We start from the raw sequence: 20503 nt of genomic DNA on the forward strand, positions 1-20503 counted from the left end.
CTGGCATTTGTAAATGGCAGCTGCTGCCTATGTGCTATAGCAATCAATCTTCAAGCTACTGCAGCTGTACACATAAACAATAATCAGTGTCTGTGAATCAACAGGCTAATGCATGTACCATCTCTAGTTAACTACTACTGATACTATTCAAAGTGACAATTCCTTTAATTTAAATAATTATATATTCTGAATGTATTACATGCATTGTATGAGATGCTTTCTGATGATTATATAATGGGGCAAAGAAGAAATGGATGATTGCTCTTCTAACTGATAATATTTTGTGTTTGAAATCACCTTCAAGTCCCATGTAAATCAATCTTCTGATTTACATAGCTCGTGGTCTGTGAATACCAGGGGCTTACAGTTTATTGTGTGAAAAGTGTGAAGGTAGCAACCAAAAAACAATGCAAATGGCTGACAGGAAAGTACATTCCTATCTAAGGCTGAAAAAGAGTAACCATGGGTCTGGAAAGCATATGCTTATTTTGAGCACATAAAAAGCCCACTAATTTAAATGCAGGCATACCAAAATTCAAACTTAAGAGAGCATATTTTGCCTGATATTTAGTTAACCTTGTCTTTAGGATGTCAAATGCCCATAGTTGAAGTCATCACTCATATGAATCTTCACAATTTGAATTGTTTTGTTATTCCTCTCCTGACACTTTCTATTCATATCATGTCAATTTATATTGAAGAATCCAAAACCAAGCTAGGGTGCAACTGGAAATGTATCATTACAGTTTTCAGTTAAATCATTACTACAGTGAGATATTACTTCTGTAAAGTATTTCCCTAATCCATCTCTTAGTTTATTTTGGAAAGGCATATTCATTAAATTGTAGTGCTCACAATGATTCAAATCTGTTTCTTCAGGGAATTGTGTTAGATCAAAGTCCATTACAATGATGAGAAGTTTGTTATATTTTCTAACATATATTACTTTCCATTAGAACTGTGAGCATGCTGATGGATGGAAAAACAAATAGTTCCAGAGAATACAACTATTTTGAGGAGCATCTGATGGTCTTCTTTAGCTGATCATGATTCAGAATCATTTGTTGACAAATAGAATTAAATCTCTTTTTCCAAAATAGTTAAATAGTTAAAATAATAAACCAGTATGTTTTGTCATTAGCCTCTTCATAAAAATTGGATATTCCCAGCATCCTGTGGGTTTTGATTTGCTATGGAAGGTGCTATTTATTTCATTTCAAACTCTCTCATATGGGGTCCTGTTGGAAGCCATTTGAAATTCCACATAAATTATGTTCCAAAAGTTTGTTTTATTCCTCACTTTATGCACTTTTTCCAGGAATTCCTTAAAGATGGAGTGGCACAATTTGCCCTTATGGAAGTTGTGTCACTTGGTCCTTATCATATTATGCTTATCTTAATGCATAATCTAGTCTAGATGAATTAAATTCTATTTGAGGTCTTATTTTACCCAGCTAGAGTAGATTGAAGAGGAAAGTCTTTATTCATTGAAGTGCTCTGACTGACTTGCTCTCAAATCCTTGGAATCCAGAGATTAAGTACTGCAAGTCCAGCAAAAGGTTTCATGCACTTGCTAACTGAGCAGAGTCTCCCTGCAGGCAGAAGTCCTCTCTCTTGTGCTTAAAATTACACATGTGATTAAATACTTTCCAAGCAGTACTGAGCAAGTGAAAAGCCTGAACCTCAGGTGAAGAAAAACAGCAGAAAGAACTATCTCAAGCAATTAGCACTTTTTTCCTCTTTTAAATATAGTTTTCATGAATCATATAAAACACTCAGATCATTCAGAAGTTTTCTCTTTAAATACCCCATTTCATTAGTTCTAACTTTCTCATACATAGTTTCTGTCATACCTAAGGAACTGCCAAATGTTTCCAAAAGAAGCGTATGATGAGAACATTTCTTGATGAGAAAAATGAAAAGAAAACATGTGCCTAACTTCTCCAAGTCTGTTCTGTCTAAACTTCTATGCTTTCCTCACATGCACAGCTTTGAAATCCTGTGCCTAACACCAAACTGACAGAATTAGCCTTTTCTACATTTGTCCAATGGCTAGCAGAAAGTACACCCCCTCCACCTTTTGCTATATCTCTTACTATGATGTAGTTTAGTTTCGCTGTGTTGGCGTCCGAAGCAAGTCATTTTTGCTGTGTGTAACTGGGTATTTAACTGTTGTAAACCCTTTGAAGTCTCTTCTTTCTGCCAAGAGGTCAACACGGTTCTTTTGCCCCTTGAAAAGGACCTTTCATTCATTCCTGTGTTTGGTCAAGTTGTTGTGGGTTCTGCTGTGGCCTGGCACCATGAGTCTTCCCTACACAAGCAATTGCTGCTCTCATTGCTACTGCTGTTTGTATTCCTTGTTGCTTCTTTCATTTATCTTTGCTGACACACCAAAGGAAAGAAGGGGCTGAAAGGGGAGAATTTGGCTGTAAGCTAAATTGATTGCATGTTATATTTCATGGAAGTCTGGCAGGAAGGGTTGAGTGATCTCAGAGTTTCAGGAATATTTTTGTTCCTATTGTGCAAATCAATCATTGTGAGGCTCAGCCTGGGCTGACTGCCCCCCGGCAGTCCACAGCAGAGTTTGCTGCATTGCCAACAACTGTTTGAATATAACAAAAATCTCCCAAGTGGACACTGCATTCCCTTGATGGGGTCATGTATTACCCAGCATTTAATAAAACTCACATGAATTTGGAAAGGATTCCCAGATGCATTAGTGGTTGAAAAAGCAGTAAATTTAACAGGTACAAGGGATGCCCAAAAAAGAGGTGATGCTGTCACACTGAGGTGGCTGTTACTCTTCTGTTCAAATATTAAATACTGTAGGTGGATGTCTTGGGAGTATTAGAATGAATTATTGTCAGATAAATGAGACTACCCCTTTCCTGTGATGGTTCTACCCATTCCGGCTCTGTCATGGATGAATTAGCAAATTCATCTGGAACACCAGCTTAAAAGGCAGGTTTGCATCTCAGCTTTCCATTATTCTATGGAGGGCACAGGCCTGAAATGAGTAGAGCCAATGGCTTCAGCAACAATGAGGGTCAAGCAACACCTACACCATGTCCCCCTGAGAGCTCCAGCAAAGATGCCTCCAGCAGAACTTGTTCTCCCACTTTGTGCCTGAGTACTGTCTTAGCCTTTCCAGAAAAACTGCACCACTGCTGCCCTGCCCCTTGCATCCTGCCCTTTTCTATTATTACCCAGAGATATCCAGTCTCTCCTAAAAATTATAGCTACTCTGCTAACTTGTCATGTTTTAATTTCGAGCCTGAAAACAGTGAGAAATAATGACTCTGCATTCTTTCTTGGACAGTGTATGGCCATAGGCTATCTAAAGAATACAGGGCCATATGATGTGTCACTGTTCAAAAATTCAAAAGGAATCTGAAGTAGTAGTGTTGCTTGTTCCTCCCACGTTATCTAGTTCACTACTAGACTTGGCAATCACTGTCACACGTGAGAGCTGAGGGAATGCTGAGTCTGGAATCATCACTCATCTAACAAGTTAGTGCTCCTGCAAGATACACAGCAACTTGCTGACTGCTACTACCTTAGTTTGGACACAAGTCAGACCAGACAGAGAGAACAGATGCAAGAGCTCATGAAACCTTGTGCCCTGGCCAGGCACCCATTCTGAAAAATACTTCTGTTGGGGTGTGAAGGGAAAAGCCTGTAATCCTCTTCACTCTTGTGTTTGGGGCTCACATTAATCACCCTCCCTGCATCATACCATAAAATATATCTTTCATTTGTAGCACTGTTTTTTTATAATTCATTTTCTCAGTACAAATATATGTTCAATTAACACATTTGTGAGTGAAGAATTACGCAGATACAATTTTAAATCAGTATAAATGTGGAATATGGGCTATGTGGAACATATAGCTTACTTTGAATAAAAGGACTATTTTCATAATGTTTTCGTCTTTTTCTTTTAAAGAGCAATTATTTATTTTTAGAAAAATATGCAAGATTGAGTTTTCCAACTGGCTGCCCAAATTCTTTCCACCAGTCCCAAGTCACTGCAGCCAGAAGAGCAATAGTGCACAAAATATGTGTAGACTTGCCCTTTATCCATTGTTATGCACAGTTATTCTGTAGCGTAATTTCAGCTGGCCCACGAAGGAACCCAAATCTTGACTGAATTGGAAAGGCTGGGATTTTTGGAGGAGTTCAGGAATTCTGCTAAATGCCGTTAGGTGTCTGGCTACAACAATCACTCAAAAAATCTCAGCCTGAAAGGCCCATGTGACAGCCATCAGTTCAAGGACCCAACAGAAAATAAGTTCTATTCTTGCCAGGGCTTTACAGAGACAGACAGAAAACCACAGTTAACAAACGTAAAACCAAACGGAACTTTACACTCTTGGAAAGTGACTGTTCTGAAGCCCAGCCAGTATACTTCATAAACACATCAAAAAAAAAAAAAAAAAGAGAGATCTCTGAGCAGCATGCATTTTTTACAATACAAAGCCCCCACACCACCACAGAGCAGCTGCCCGCTTAAAGCCACCCAATCTATCCCATATTAATGCTGTAAATAGAAAACGTTATTACATGGCCAATTCTGCATTCCAATATGGATGCTCACTGTTGAATTCAGGGTGCTGTCTTCAAGCTCTCAGATCTACAGATTTAAGGAAGAATAAATACGTGTGATATGCTTCTACTACCAACCTCAGAGTTTATTGTTCAGTTCTCTGCCTGCACCATCATTCACCAAATTTACTTTGTTGACCAGTACTGAATGAGCTCTTATGTTCTAGACCCTTCTAAGAAAAGAGAAAAAAAAAAAGTGTCTAAAGCTCATCTGCTGTGGAATAAATCTGGGAATAAAATAGGCACTTCTTTCATTTTGTCTTGAAAGCAATTTGAAGGAAAAATACAAACAGATTGTTAACAAAGAATCGTGGAAGCAATATTGATACTGCCATCAATGCATTTTAAAATATTTAAACCTGCTTCTGATTATCTTACATGCTTTCCATTTGGCATTTACTGCTTCTGATTATCTTACGTGACTTCCACTTGGCATTTAACAAACCCCCCAGGGCCTGATCAAACGTCAGCTGAAATTAAATCCTTCCTATTCCCACTGAGTGCTATCACTCCTTGGTCAGTCTGGCCAGGGAGGCAATGGATAGCTTTAAACACCTCCTCACCATGAGCTGCAACAGGAGGAGAGGGAAGCAGAGATGAAGGTGGTCATGAGATGTGTTCTGTATCACGGAGTGTGAACCTCACAGGAAAAATCATCCTTCAGCTTCAGCTGGGGCTGCAGAAAGCCCTTAAAGACTTTGTGTGATTCTCTGAATGCATGTAAGTTGATTGCAAATCAGTCCGGTTAATCAGACATGCTTTTAGTTTTCAGCTGGAGTCACTGGTAAGCTGCATTGGGCTGTGCTGGTTGGTGGAGATTGGGCAAACGACCTCAGATGGGTTTGGCTCTGTGTCTGTACGGAATGTGTGAACAGACACATCCGGAAAGAATAATTTCATGTTTACTTTGAAATGTGTTTCCTCAGGTTTTCCAGTAATCCACTTTCTGCAAATATTTGAGCCAGCAAAGTCTAATCACACAAACATTATGGAAAGCAAACACCAAACAAGTGTGAGCCAAAAAAATTCATTTAAAATCCAGGAAGGACAAAATTTAATCGGCCTCTAGCTGCTGAGAAAGAGAGATCTCAGTTCCTCTTGCTGAATGTGTGCTGTTTTGTATAACTAAGAAGTTAATGGATCAAGGATCCTGACTTTTCCCAAGCCTGGGGTGCACCATAAGGGGTGGGCAAGGAATATTTCTGTCTGTTTAAGGTTGGGTTTGGCCTGCAGTACAGCAGAGGGCTTTTGTGTGAGTGCTCTGCTGAGGCTAGAACAATGTTAACTATACATCATCACGATACTAATTTAAATGAGGATAATTGAAATGATCATATAATTGAAAAGAGGCCTCCTGCATTTGTTGCTGCCTACGCTTTTCCCTTTCTTTTTTTTTTTTTTTTTTTTTTTTCAACTTAAAAAATGTTGATTTATTTATTTTCCATTCACAATGTTGAAGGCAGTCAGCTGGAACATCCAGCGGAGAGGACACAGTGACGTGAGGCTTGCAGCCAGGTCCAACCCTGCCCCACAAAAAGTGAGGGCACCTTGGCTTTGGGGATGCCGGGAGGCATTCGGCACCCAGCATAGCTGGCCAATGTAAATGAATGCTGGCAGGGCACTGATACACCCAGATTGAAAGCGATACATAGTTAGTCCACCTGACTGTAGGTAATAATTGCAGTAAGCGGCTGCGTTGTATTAACCCCAATGGTTGTTACTGTACACTGAAGGCATATGTTATCTGCAGAAGTTTCATATTTCTTTTCAAAAGTGGAGTTATCCATTAATAAAACAGAAAGCGATTGCATTAATGTGTTCGCTTCATAGGTGGCCTGGCAAAACACATGCAGAGCTTTTTTCCAGGGCTTCCTTGTGTGCAGTGCTGCCCCACGTTTTCCCAGCCCCAAAAGGGCTCCCCGGAAATGGGAGAAGCACAACAGTAATTCACTGCAGGGATGGGCAACAAGTAAGCACTTGAACTTTGTTGTCCAGTGAAAAGGAAACAAGACCATCTTGCAGTGGGAGAAGGAGCATGAAAAGATGTTAATCGCATGAGCAGTAATCTCTTTGGCTGCTCAGTGTGCCACACTTGGGCTTTGTTTGCCTTGACTTATCTGGCTTACTTATCCCAATCCGTGTGATCATGGAGGTGGTGGAGGGCCTCTTGAAGCGTGCACGAGATCAGCTACTGGGGAAGGGCAATGAAACGTTAAGGAGGAAAGGTGGTATCATAAAAAGGCAACCTTCCAGGCCACCTATCTCGACGAAAGGGCTCAGATGGGCAATAAAAGCAGAAAATCATTGAGACAGCAATGAGTTATGAAGGCTATTAAAACCCACAACTGAATTTACAGAATAAGCTTCCCCTGATGTATTATAAAAATGCTTTTCCCCAGGAACTGGAGATACCAAAATTTGTACTGCAGATTAATTACAGCTTTATTTAGCAGAACTTGGGGAGCAGGGGTTCACCTCGGTCAAAGTAGCACGGACGCTAGTAGTGTTAAGCTTTCTGAATTTCAGCTACTGCCAGGAAATCATTAACATTACATTTAACAATATCAGGTACTTCTGGTTTTGAACTCCAATTTTATTATTTATGGAATCTTGATTGCAGGAAAAACATACCCAGCCCTTGTATTTAGATTCTGTTTACAAAGGAGCTCTGTGTTCTCACTGGAACCTGCATAAGAACAGAAAAGTAGATTATGTGGTTTTTTTAATAGTTCTTCACAAAGAGTCTTCTGTTGCTAACAAATGGTTTATGCAAATGTATTCTCTATACTGCTTCAAGCAGTATTCGTGGAAAAATGACCATTATGCAATAGGGAACAAATGCCTATTCACTGTGTCATTTCGTAGGTGAGCTCATGGATAACATATATTACATGGCCACTGCCTTTCTCCAAGTTCATAATTTTGACAGAGGGCAGAGAAGTATTGACTGGCAGTGGGAAATGCAGAGCATTGGCTTTAAGCCTTTCCAGCAGTATTCCAAGAAAGGCAATTGGGGATTATATATTGCATACTAGAAGAAAACATTCATGTTAAAATAAAGGGCTGTTGGACAAAGGGGCAGTACAGATGAAAAAAAAGTAGCTACATCTTGAAAGTTACAGCTACTGCTGGACTTCGGAAGGACAGAAAGGTGAAGGTTTCACAAAAATCTTCAAAGGATACGAGTCCCTGGTGTGAATGTGACAAAAAATGAGACAGTTTGGAACATACAGGCCATACCTTAACAAAACTTATTCATACAAGCCAGCTTGCTGAAGTCAATGGCTTTGTTTGAATTGGGCTAGGGTTACACAGTGAGTAAAGGCTCATTCTATAGTCCAGATCAGAAAGGATGAGTTGGTAGTAGGAATTTGATCTTTTACAATAAAATAGACTTAAACCATCAGTTCATGTACAAACTTTATATGTAAATGACTGTGTAACATAATACAGAGCAAGAAAGAAGTAAGACATGGGAGTTAAAGTAGCTGTACTGTGAGTGTTTTAAGCCTCATTTGCCTCTTATGCACCTCGTGTGACAGCAGTTAAGCTTCTTGAGTTGAGTCCCGTGAGTGAACATAGCAGTCTGGGGAAAACATCTAGGCTTGCCACTCTCTATTCTGCACTTCTGCAGTTTTTGCTCAGATGTTTTTCTGATCTGGAGATAGAACGCCAGTTGTTTTTGAGAATAAGGGAATCTTAGTTTGTCTGCTTCCTCAGCCATTTGTGTATTTTCTTACTGGCCATCTGCAATTACCAGAAAGCTGGATAACTGTACCTATCTTGGAGATCAGTAATCTTTCATGAAATTCATACATTCACTTCGTACTGTTTGAAAAAGAAGTATCAGATCTCTTGCATTTGTTTAGAGCAAAGATATTCGGTGTATGAAACAGAGTATAATACCTTTGACCACTGGGCTTTTCAAGTTTATCATATTAAATGCAGTTGGAGACTGGAAAACAGTAACTATTTCAGGCATGTAAGTAGATACACTTACACAGTAAGTATGTTTGATTAATTGGTGAACGGAGCTCATCAACTGAGACCAGAGAACCTGCATTACAAGATCACGAAGCACTGCATCTTCCTCAGTTATTTTTACAAACTATATTCAGAAAATCAAGAATTTAGTGCCTATCCAGATCTATATAATAGTAACATATGTCTTAATGCAATTTTACACTTTTTTGGTTTCATGAGCGGGTATTGTAAGAAACTTTCCTAACTAACAGGTCAATAGGTGAGTAATAAAAAATTCCAATGTACATGTACCAATACCATCTATTGCAAGAGGTTTACATTAATCTTCAAGGACGGTGAAAAGCCTTACCTTCTCTGTGGAGTCTGAGGCTTTGCTTAATGTGTGTTTTTAATGTCTTTATGTAGACTGTACATGCTAATATCAAGATTCTAAGCTGAGCATTGTTTCCAGCTTCCCTTGGACTGCATTTCTGGCTGAAGAACAAACAAATATTGAAAGTAATTCACAGAAGAAAAAAATTACTGAAAACACCAAAGACGTGTTCCATTTGTAGATTTAATTAAGATACCATGTCAATAGAAAAACACTCTCTCACAGAATAACAATTCCCTGCTGCCGTATATGCACCAAGCCAAGGCTGGGGAGCTTATTTCAAGGTAGAAGATACTGATCCCCATCACAACTATCAAGATAAATGATATGACACTCATACAGAGAAAGACTAGAGCTGTTTTAATAATTTAGCCTTGTGAAAATCCTGAATTTCTGCTTGAGAGAGAGTACGCATGTGTCAGAAGAAGGGTCAAGTCTGTGCTTACTCCTGGTCTTTCCCTCAGAGCCAGTTAGCTGGTGGCTGTCAGACTCTGCCAACATGGTGACTGGCTTTGTGGTCAGCCTTACAAGGGTCATTCTGAAGTAAATGCCAGTTGCCTGACTGACATATTTTAACTGTGACCACAATATCAAGACGTTCCATTTGTAGATTCTATTTTTGACTATTCTTGATTGCAATAAAGGATACTTAATTTCAGGAAATTCTTTGAAAGCCAGCAGGACCTTTGGAAAGGTAAGTGCTGCTCAGAGTGCTGGAAGGTATTGGAGTTAGCGTCAGAGCATAAACAGCAAAAGAAAGCCTTTCAAAACATCCATCTAGGGTCATGATGAATGGGGATGTTGAATCTAGTCCTCATCATTCTTTCCCTCAATGGTGCATTCAGCTCAAGCTCCACACAGCATAGCCTTTAGACCGGTGAATCTATTTTTAGTAGGTAAAAGGCCAGCTAAGTTATTCTAAGCAAGTAAAAATGAGATTTTGATTTGCAATTTCCAGGGACTATTCCCTTCTGACAAATAAATAAATAGGTATGTATCCATCTTAAACATTAAACAAAAGTCCTCAATTTGCCCAAATGATGGCATGTCAAGTTGCAGCTATAGTCACTATTCTCATCTTTCCATTAAGCTACTTTATTTGTTATAAATAAAACCCTGATGCAGACAAAGCCAGAGAACAGTGTGTCCCAGTAACTTTCCCCAGACTGGCACAACTGGGTACAGCAATGTTTGTAAAACACATTTCTGACAATGAGATTTACATAAAGAAAAAATGGTCTAAAATTTGACCAGAATCAACAGTGAGACTATAACAGAGATGGGAGTGCAAGCTCAGGCTCCTACTGTTTTAACCTCAAAACTTCTCTCAAATTCCTTCTTGGAAGTCATGCTTGCCCTACTTAGAAATATATTAAAATACTTCTTGCATAACTGCTCAGGAAAGGCCATACATAGGGAATAAATTACTGAGCTGGCATTAATTTCATTTTACTCTAATGCTCTGCAATACGACATATTTTACATCAGTTCCACTGCGTAAGATTCTTCTATCAACTTAAAGAGAAAAGCTTGACATCAAATTTATTTCTTGGATAATATACTGGATGCTTCTGAAGCATACACTGAAGCATGAAGTGATAGTGTCTGTTGAAGCCATCAGTTCTTATTGACAAGTCTGGTTAAATTATCAGGTTGTATGTAATTTTATTTGAGTGTAGGAAAATGAAGGTTATAGCCAAGAGCTTGGTGGGGTTTTCTTTCCTGAGATGATGATTTATTCATTTTGGCTTCAATAGCTACGGTGTCAGGCGTATTTTATATTTTTCCAACTTTGACACTTCAAACATTTGATTTCCCTTTGCAACTTCCAACCTAGAGCATGTTTCCCATTATAGATATTCAAGTGACTGCCTTGCACACACTGACTCATGAGGCTGGTTTTTATTTTCACAAAATATATATCCCTATTTGAATAAAATACAGATGGTGTCCAATACATTATACACAGCAAATTTGCCATTCCTTGCTTCATCCCCTCTGTGCTCAGTTCCTCAGATTCGAGCCTCAACATGTCTGAGAGGGCACAGCAACAGAAATTTGATGCCAGTCATACTTGGTTTGCTATAGTAGATACTGCGTAGTTTTAAAATTACTATAGTAGGACTTCACATTTGGAGCTCTGCTTTAAAAGTAAGACACACGGCCCTCAGAAGGTACTGAACAGGCAGCTTCAGGAGGTCCTTTGGTAGAATTCACATCGGAGGTACACAAGATGGAAGATGAAGGCACTTGGCACCAAATGACTTTCCTTTCCAGGTGACAGCAGGAGCAGACACTGTGCTCTCCTACATCACCAAACAATTTGGAAGGAATCAAAATGCACATGCACAATGGTTACTTGGAAAGCTTAAGATCTAGATTTTTGAAAAAATCTGTGGGCATCACTAGATGGCATTGGAGGGTGGTTTATCTCATCATGGGAGAAAGGTAGGTACAATAGTAATTAAGAAATTGATTCCAAGCAAGCTGAAGGCATGTCCAGTCCGACTTTGGATAGTGAATTGCAACACAAAGCAAGAGCCAATGTTGGCTGATCGGTTACTGAAATGCTGAAATTTTGTTCTGTCACACACAAACAGTCCAACGCTGGTGAGCAAGAACTGGAAAACTGAAGCTCAGACAGAAATAACTTGCAGGGTACTGAAGAGACTGAGAACTGATAGCACATGGGCTGGTGACCACAGAGAGGAGAATTAATCCGTTCCTGAGTTTTAGTGGAGAATTTTGGTATTCCACACTCATTTCTCCACCACAGTAAATTTTGACCACCCAAAAAATATTTCTTACATAAATGGCATCTCTGTTTTTCTCATACCTTTTTATTACCTGGTTCCCGTGTCCCTTACATATTACTTTTAAAATGATGTATATTTGCCATCCTGTGATGTTTTTGCCTAGCATCAGCATCCATTTGGGAATTACTGTTAATTTTAATCAGCAGACTCAGTAGCACCACAGTTACAGCAGTTTCTGAATTATATGAGTATTATTACACTCATACAGTTCTCTTTTATTCACACTCTAGAAGCTGCTAAAAAAAACACAAAGAAAAGTATGTTCCTGCGTAACCACATAATTCAAGGAGCTTGGTCTTTCAGAAATGAACCATATATCAGAGTAATTATAGGTCATGAAACATATGTTGCAATATAAGGCTGAAATATGGTAATTTCTTTTCACATCTGCCACCTTGACCTGCAACCCAAGTTATTAAACATTAATTCACTAGGTAGAATGTACAGTCTATTGGCAGAATCATTGCCTATACAATAAAGCAGGTATTATTTTTTGCCCCTGCAGTATTCTCTCTGCTTAAAACCTGAGTGTTACCTAACTTTCATCCTGAATCAGAAATCAGAACCACATGCAGATGAAGATTTGACTTTTAATTGAGGTGTTTTGTTCTTGAAATGGGCATTAGTTTTGCCACTCATGGGACTACAGTGCAGGATGGTAAAATATGTGGAAATAATAGCATTCATATGATCAATAGCTCGTGTCCAAGAATGAGGTGAGACCTGGTAATAAGTCATGTAATGTTTATAATAGGTCATGAACTTGCACAGAATCAAGGTCTTGTATGAAATGTGAAGTATGCCCATTTCTAAAACTGCTTTTGTGCCCCTCATCGTCCATTCGATCGGCTGCTCCACATTTCTTCTGGTGTATTTACAGGAAGCTTTAATTTGTAAATACCAATTTGTACCATTGTCTTCATAAACACTGGGTACTTCTGAATGCTGAAAATTCGGACTTGTTAGGACATACTTGAACTTGGCAGAAGGATGATAAATGAGAATGACATGAAACCTCTAACTGTCGAACAGTAAGTTTGTAGAAATAATACTCTTTTTCTGAGACTATTTATTGAATGGTATGTCTTTAATTTGCTTAGTCTTGCTAAAGCTTCCACTGTAAGGGTAAAGTAATGCTCCATGTTGTCACTGTGACTTTCATGTGAACCTATTACACACATGCTTACACATACGTATTATGTGTATGAATATAGGGGAAAATCAGTGTATTTTCCTTCTCTGTTATGGTCAAAGCATTTAGATCCAAGAGGTGGGTTTTGTTTTGTTTGTACTTCACAGCTACTCATCTAACAGTCTGATTCTGTTTTGTATGAACATAAATCAAGGATTAACTGGACTACACTGGAAAAATCAAGCTAAGTAAGATCAGATTTTGGCTTCATTATTTCACGTAGTCACTGAATAGTTTAGTCTTCCTTCTTAGCCTTACAGTCTTTCACTGAAAAACTGTGATGAGTGGGGATTTATTGTTTACAAGCCACGATTTCTAATAAAGGCATTATTCGACCTCTGGCTTGACATCAGAGACACTTTAATAATCAGGATGGCTCCTATTGAATTATATTTCCCTTCAGCTTGCATGGGGAAATGGAGCACTTATTAAACAAAGTCAAATGTTGACTGTGTGCATCTATGAAAGGAAGAGACGTGATGCTTTTGCTTCCTTTACATTTTTAAAATGCAGCTTTCAAAACCATCCATGTCAGCTTGAAAAAAATATACTTGTAGTTACTTGCAAGCAAGTTATCTGTTAGAGTTAAAATGCCAGTGTTCACATCTGTACTGAAGGATGGATATGGCACTTATATGTCCTGGGAGCTCTCAGAAGCAGTCCTCTGAATCATTTGCCTCATCTACCTTATTATCAACAAGTGTGTCTTCTTTACTCGAAATAGTGACTGCACGAAGTCATGGGGCTTTACAAACATTAACAGTCAGCATTCCACATCCACCAGTCAAAGTGTAAGAAAGGTATATATTTTGCTTCTCTAATTCTCTCTGAAATGCACACCTCATATATATCACCAAGTATCTGCTGTTGCAGAGAGGTGTGGGAGAGAAATAGAACAGGACAGCTCTGTAGGAATCCATGCCCACAGCAGAGAGAGCCCATGTGGTAACTACCTCTTTCCAGATAATTGTCTAGCACTGACATGTTAGCCACCACATCTACTCCTTTGCTCATCTAGGATAAACAGAAGGTTGCATTCGCTTACTGTAAGCCGTGGTACAAATGGTACAAACTCATCACTCCGTAAGTCAGGCAGGAAGAGCGTGGGCAGCCCTTGGAGGCACTTTATGCCACAGCCTGAGCAGGGTACTGCAGCCCCAGGTTGGAACAAGTGCTCAGCACAGACTCGCAGAGAGCTGCGACTTCATGGAGCTCTCACTTCTCCAGATGAATTCAACATCCTGTTTAGCACTTCATTTTGTACGTAGCCAATTGCTTTTTCACTAGGTAAATAATCTCTGTTCAGTGTGACATAGACATAAATAAGTGTACACATACACACATGTGCATACACGCACACAGACATCAGTCATTTAAAGCCGTGTGGGTGTCTTCTTTCATATTTCTACCTTGTGGCCTGAGTATGCCAGGAAATGTAAAAAGCAGTCAAAAAGCTAAGGGCAGGAGGAGGGAGGAAATAGAAATGCTTTTTTCCACAGAAGACACAGTACGGCTCCTGGCTGAATGGAACGGACCTGCCGGCTCCCTTTGAGCTCTGCCTCCTCCTCTGCTGTGGTTTCTCAGGGATTTCCATGCCACAAGCGCCAGTCAGGCACTGCTGAATCAGACCCACAGCTGCCAAAGACACATTCTCTCCATGAATTCAAGCTTTTACCAGTGCTTCTTACAGCTTTCAAACTCACTTGTTGTAGTATCACGCCTCTCTTATTAAGATTTTAATCATGATTTCCATTGGAAAGCCTTACCCTCAAAGAGTTATAAAACTGCCTATATAAAGTTGATTACTGCTGTAATCTAGAATCCAGCTTCTTGGCTCATGGCTGTTTCTTGCTTACTTGATCTCTGTTTGCAAAAACTGATGTAAATTGGTTTGGCAAGTTTGTTTAATTCCAGAGATAAACAATTTCTGACTTCAGAGGTGTTTGTTTGTTTTTTTTCAGGCGTGCAGAAAATGATGAAGTGAAATTATCCTTAGGTATCTGCCCAGAGTATTAAAGAATTACCCCAGATATCTTTTTTTTCTTTTAACTGTTGACAATTTTTTATCTAGGAACACAGCTAAAGGATGTAATCATTCACTTTGTTTTTAAATGCTGAGTATTTTTGGAATGGTGTGTAGACCTTAAATGGGGAGGCAATCACGGGAGGCTAAACATTTTCCAAATACATACCAGCACCTCAGTGCCAACAACTCGTATCACTTCAATGAACTGTGCAGTGTGTGTTGGCATGATTTATGTAGCAATTTTAAAAGAATCTGTAGTGTTTGTTTATTACCACAGTGTGATTGATGGGTTTCTAAGTGCACTGAGACACAATCAGCTGAGCTATTGCGGCGGGTAGTTTGATAATCTGTGAGTTACCACCATTACAGCATGTCATTTCAGAGGACTGCCAGAAGACGTTAGGATATCGGTGACCTCAGAGGAACTGTGGTGAGACAAGACCTGCTGCCAACTGTGTCACCATCTGACCATCCCTTCTGTGCAATCACTTGGACTGTGAAAATTTCTGCCCCTTTTCCTTACTCTCCTGCTACCCTTCTCTCTATGTCCAGCAAGAAAATCAACCATCTAGCTAATTACTTCAGGTTCTATTCTCCCCCTCTCCCCTTCTACAAATGGTACTGACATGACTCAAACTTCAGAAAAAGAAAGGCTGATGAAGTGTTGTCTTCTAATGGTCACCTATTTTGTGACAGTCAAACACATAGACAAAAGCCACCCCTGAATCCTGAAACGAACCCCTCACTGGAAGCCACTGGAGCAACATCAGTCCTTCCTGGAAATAACATCCTGGGTTTAATTTGACTTACAGTACACCATAACTAAACTCTCACTGGATTCTGGCATTTATTTCCAACACAAGAAAAGTAAGTAAGAAAGAGATTGTATTTATCTTTTATTTATTACAAAAATAAACCATTTAAGAAACAAATGCACATTTTTTTTTTCCCTGGCTGTACAAACTACAAAACAGTATGACATTGGTCACTTTAGCATTTACTTCATTGCTTTCACTGAAAGCAAATTCTCTAGACACACCATGCCTATAAAAAGCATTTTATATAGAATTAAGGCTAGCATTCAATTACCATTATTAAGGTCATTTACTTCATTCACTCTAAGAATTAGCAAGCGGTGCCTTAGAAAACCACGGATTTGATGATAAAAATATGAATAACCGCAAGATATTCCACAAAATAGTCCTGTTCCACCAGATAGATTGCTTTGCCAGTTTGTCAAAGATGTGACTTCATGAACAATTCAAACTTGATTTAACAAAAGTCTTAAGCACAGGCTTAATTGTAAGCATATGCTTAGGCCTATCCCTATTCAGCAATGCATTCAGCACTTGGGTAAGCCCCTGCCTTTCAGGGGAACCATTCAAATGCTTATGTGATTTGCTAGGCCTACAAAATGGCTCTTTTAAATTAAAAAAAAATTAAACCTTTGTGATAACATTGGAAGCGAAAATGAAAATTAGCTACAGTCTTGCAATTCTAAGCATAATCAATTCTTTCATTTTGACAAACATGTTGCTATTGCATATTCGATAGCTTTAACATGAATGCTGATTGTCTTCAGCAATGTTTGATATTTAGCTTACAAATTCACATGCTTCAGTTACTCTGTTGTGATTGTACAAGCTCAAATAAATATCAACGTAGAAGATACAGACTTCTCATAGAAATAATCAACTTCTGTCCCTGTACACACACGCACAGGTCAGAAAAGTCACACTAACCTTGGTTAGAAAAGTTAGAGCTGCCAGTTGATTTATATCCAAAATTACATCCCAACAGTGTATCGTATTTTGTATTTTGCTTCGTTTTAAAATCACATTTTCAAAATGTTGTCTTATTGCACATTCATCCTGGTCATGCAGGTTACTTCTTAAAAGTTTTGTTTAGCACTCTATAGATTAGAATGAGTAATAGTGCAATTATCTCTTCGGACACAGCTATCCTATACATAACAGCTGCCTATATTTATAGACAAACAGCTCTGGTCACTCACACGTCAGACTGAGCCACTTCAGCTGTCAGTCTGTCACTTTCACATATGTTATCTTGTCAGGATCAGGCATGATATGATTTGAAGCCGCCTTGAAGAAGACAAGCTGCCGACCTGCACAGAGTAGGAAAGGGAGGAGAAAGGGAAGAAAGGTAATTAGAAATGATGAGCAAAAGGTTGCCTGCTTTACAGTAATGACATTTTATATTCACTATCAACCAATGCATTCTTCAGCCAATCCAACACTGAAGTCTTTCTTAACTTTAACTGTAAGCTGTAATGCTTTCATTTGAAGTTGTATTAAATCTTCCCTGCTTTCTGTACATTTACACAATCATGGTCAAGACACAGCTGAATACAGTTGACAAGGTAAATGAGGGAGAGGTCTGAAGGTTTAATATAAATGTAACATAATTTTTTAAAAGGGAAGGCTTCAAAGTCTCTCCCACTGATATAAATGAACTTGCTTCAATGAAGGAAAGTCATTTGACTACACAGGACAGGTATCAGCTTTGCATGCTTGAATCTTTGTAACACTGATCAGCACAGTATACATCAAACGTAACCTTCACTTAAAACAGCTCTTGCTGATCACTTTGTAGCTCTGGGCTTTATAAATGCTGGGGCAACACTTTTACTCTTTATACCATAAATAAATAAACAATCCAGCAAGTGATAACCCCCTGGGCAACGTAAGGCACCAAATTCAGCTGAATTCAGTCAGGTTTCATTCACCACTATCTGTGGGTGCTGCAGGACAGGTCTTGTACTTTCACATCTGTGTCTCCAGATAAGTTTCTGCCCTCCCATGGACCCAGGAACTGCCTCTCTTTGAAGCAGAGGCTGCAGAAATTCTCCAGCAGTACTGAACTTCCGCCTTCGCTCTCTAAAATTCAGAACACCAAGTGCTCTTTACTCCCAGTCTGCCTCTCTAGGGGGCTCCCATAACACTATTTTCTATAAAAGTATCACATGACAAACGGGATGTTTCAACTCCTGACCAAATTTTCAAGCTGCAGACTGCAGGGATTCAAGTGCTCACACATCAGGGACAGCACAGCAAAGTGCTATTTCATATAATACTTGAAATATGGCTGCTGCATTTTGTTCACTGTTAGTTCTATAATCTGAGACAGGGGCTGCGGTAAACTTCCTAGGAACTCCCATAGCCCATTAGAATTATTTTTTAGCATGTTAGTTAACTTCAACAGTCTGATATTCTCATACGATGAGCAAGCAGTCACTTGCTTAATCACAGGCAAATTAAATATAAGCTAACTTTTCCTCGTTCCATGGAGGTCTCTGCTTATATCTCTTAGAAGCACAAGAAATACAGACAGCTGTAGCATTATACTACCAGAAACACCCTGGCATGTCTGAAGATGCTCCTCATTTGTGATACTTTCAGAGCTGGAGGTCTGCACCAAGAAACAGGCGCATACGTAAGCCTGGTTTGTGCGTATTTATTTTGCTCTGCTAAGCAAAACCAAAGCATCCACTTGCACACAGGGTAAATTTTGACGTTAAGGCATGCTGTGATCACAGTTGTACAGATAGAAAGTTTAGCCTCAGAGCCTAAATAATTGCCATGCTGAAGTCTGTGGTAGAGCAAGGCCTTAAATCAGCTTTCCCAAGGGTTAGCTTGCATCAGCCACCGTTCCTCTCAAAGACAGGAGCAGAGGAGACAAGCTGTCCTTTGCTGAAATTGGCAATCCCAAGCAAGAAAATAGCCGTGCGTGAGGGGGGAAGTACACACAGCAGTCTCAGGTTGGGAAAGTCCACAAGACACACACATCAGAACCAGTCACTACAGGAGGAAAACCTCACAATGAACTTCGGTGGGGCCTTATCTCATGGAATGGAGACAAAAGAAGACCAACCAGTACAGTTCACTCCACACTAAATGCATGATCATGTCTGGTTTTAGCAGACACTTGCAACTTTTTATTTCTCAGCATGCTGTGGAGTTCCTCAGAATCACTGTCAGCCTGCTTGAGCAGCCAGGAGCAACGCTCCACTGATGTTAATCAGCACAGACCACTTGCCTGCAGGGGAACCACACTGAGACTGCCAGGCCCGCAAACCTCTGGGGAACTGTATTTATCTTTTCAAGAGGCATATTCTGGTAAAGAAAACGAGCTGTGGTAGCAAATGTTTTTTTCCCTTAGAAAAAAAATTTTCCCAGATGAAATGCATCTGGCCATCCACTTCTAACTGGTTGAAACCCTCTCTCCTCACCGTCCTTCAGCCAAGCCCTGCTGGCAGAAGCACACCAGCAGCAAAACATTCCTCACATCAGACAGGAAGTCCCAGCTAGATGCATGGAAGAACCTGTCTGGTTTCATGTCAAACTGCAGCAACCACATGGCTTGGAAAGTTGCATGAAAATCCACGTTGGGCCACGGCCTGCACATCTAACCATGGAAACTGGTGTCAGACTTCTCTTGCCACCTCTGCAAATGTTTTGTCTAAAACGAAACGTTGGTGTCCCCTTCAGCAGCACCCACGACCTACCTGTCCAAGTCGTCTGGTTGGTTAGGACAAAAGCTTTGCACTGGGAGTAGCTGTCGCAAATCTCGATGGCTTCATTAACGTCAAACACAGAGAGGAGGCAGCCCTTGTGATGGTAAGATGGCCAGCATCTGTAGTTCTCATCAGGAATAAAGGCTTCAGGCACCCGCCGGTACTCTGCAAATAACCACAGCAAAACAATTGTTTTGAAAGGTCTGGCAAACTGCTTGTTGTTAGCAGGCAAGGTTTATTTCAACATATTAGGAGAGGAATATATGGAAAAAAAAAAAAAAAGGTGACTGTACCAGTCCTGCTTCACTCCCAAAGGTGTTTATAGCTCTGCACCTTACTTTCCTGTTCCTTCCTTCCTTTCTCCTCACCCTTTTTCTTCCAGAAAGCGCCTGTAAATAAACAGTCCATGTACAAAATACTTTCCCCCTCCCCAATGTGCAGGCAAGGCTTTGGATTTACTGGGATTTTAGGGGAAGAACGTTCTACTGAACCAACATCTCCACTCAAATGACCCGGCTGACTGTTCCATTTCCCAGGGAGCATGGCTGCCGGGGGAGCCCACCAGGAGCTCCAGCCCTCCCTCACTCTCCCAGTGGCACACCATTTTCCTCCAGCCCCTATACAGGGAGAAGAAAAGACAGCCTTTTAATTAAGCAAACTTCTTTGTTTTGCTCACTCAGATGAGCACAAAAGGGGAGTTGCTCGTTGGGCCTCGAGGAGGAGGAGGAAAAAAAAGCATAAGGAAGCCCAACGGCTGCCCTGGGCTCCACACTGCCCAGTGTGCTGCTGGTCCCCTTGGCTGCCGTTCAGTCTCCCTTGCCTTTATGAGCTCCCCTTGTTCTCTGTTCACAGCTCCTCTTGCTTTCCCAGCCGCTTATGGGAGTTTCGCTAATGAATGCGCCAGCAAATTAAACTAATCATTTATAAACATCTCTATTTAGCTTCCAGACACACAAACAGATGGTTCCTCTCC

At 40.0% G+C, this 20503-nt stretch overlaps 1 protein-coding gene across 1 annotated transcript in view; it reads right to left on the bottom strand.

The window, feature by feature from the left end:
- Positions 1-15846: 15846 nt before the first annotated feature.
- Positions 15847-20503, bottom strand: part of PKDCC (protein kinase domain containing, cytoplasmic) — a 32989-nt gene continuing 28332 nt past the window's right edge. Inside the window, exons 6-7 of the mRNA XM_048935840.1 lie at positions 19522-19695; positions 15847-17121 (exon numbers count right to left, since the gene is read on the bottom strand). Coding sequence (XP_048791797.1) covers positions 17036-17121; positions 19522-19695 — 260 coding nt within the window. The 3' untranslated portion in view covers positions 15847-17035. The remainder of the gene's footprint in view (positions 17122-19521; positions 19696-20503) is intronic.

Source organism: Lagopus muta, chromosome 2, assembly GCF_023343835.1.
Source record: "Lagopus muta isolate bLagMut1 chromosome 2, bLagMut1 primary, whole genome shotgun sequence".
Taxonomy (NCBI): domain Eukaryota; kingdom Metazoa; phylum Chordata; class Aves; order Galliformes; family Phasianidae; genus Lagopus; species Lagopus muta.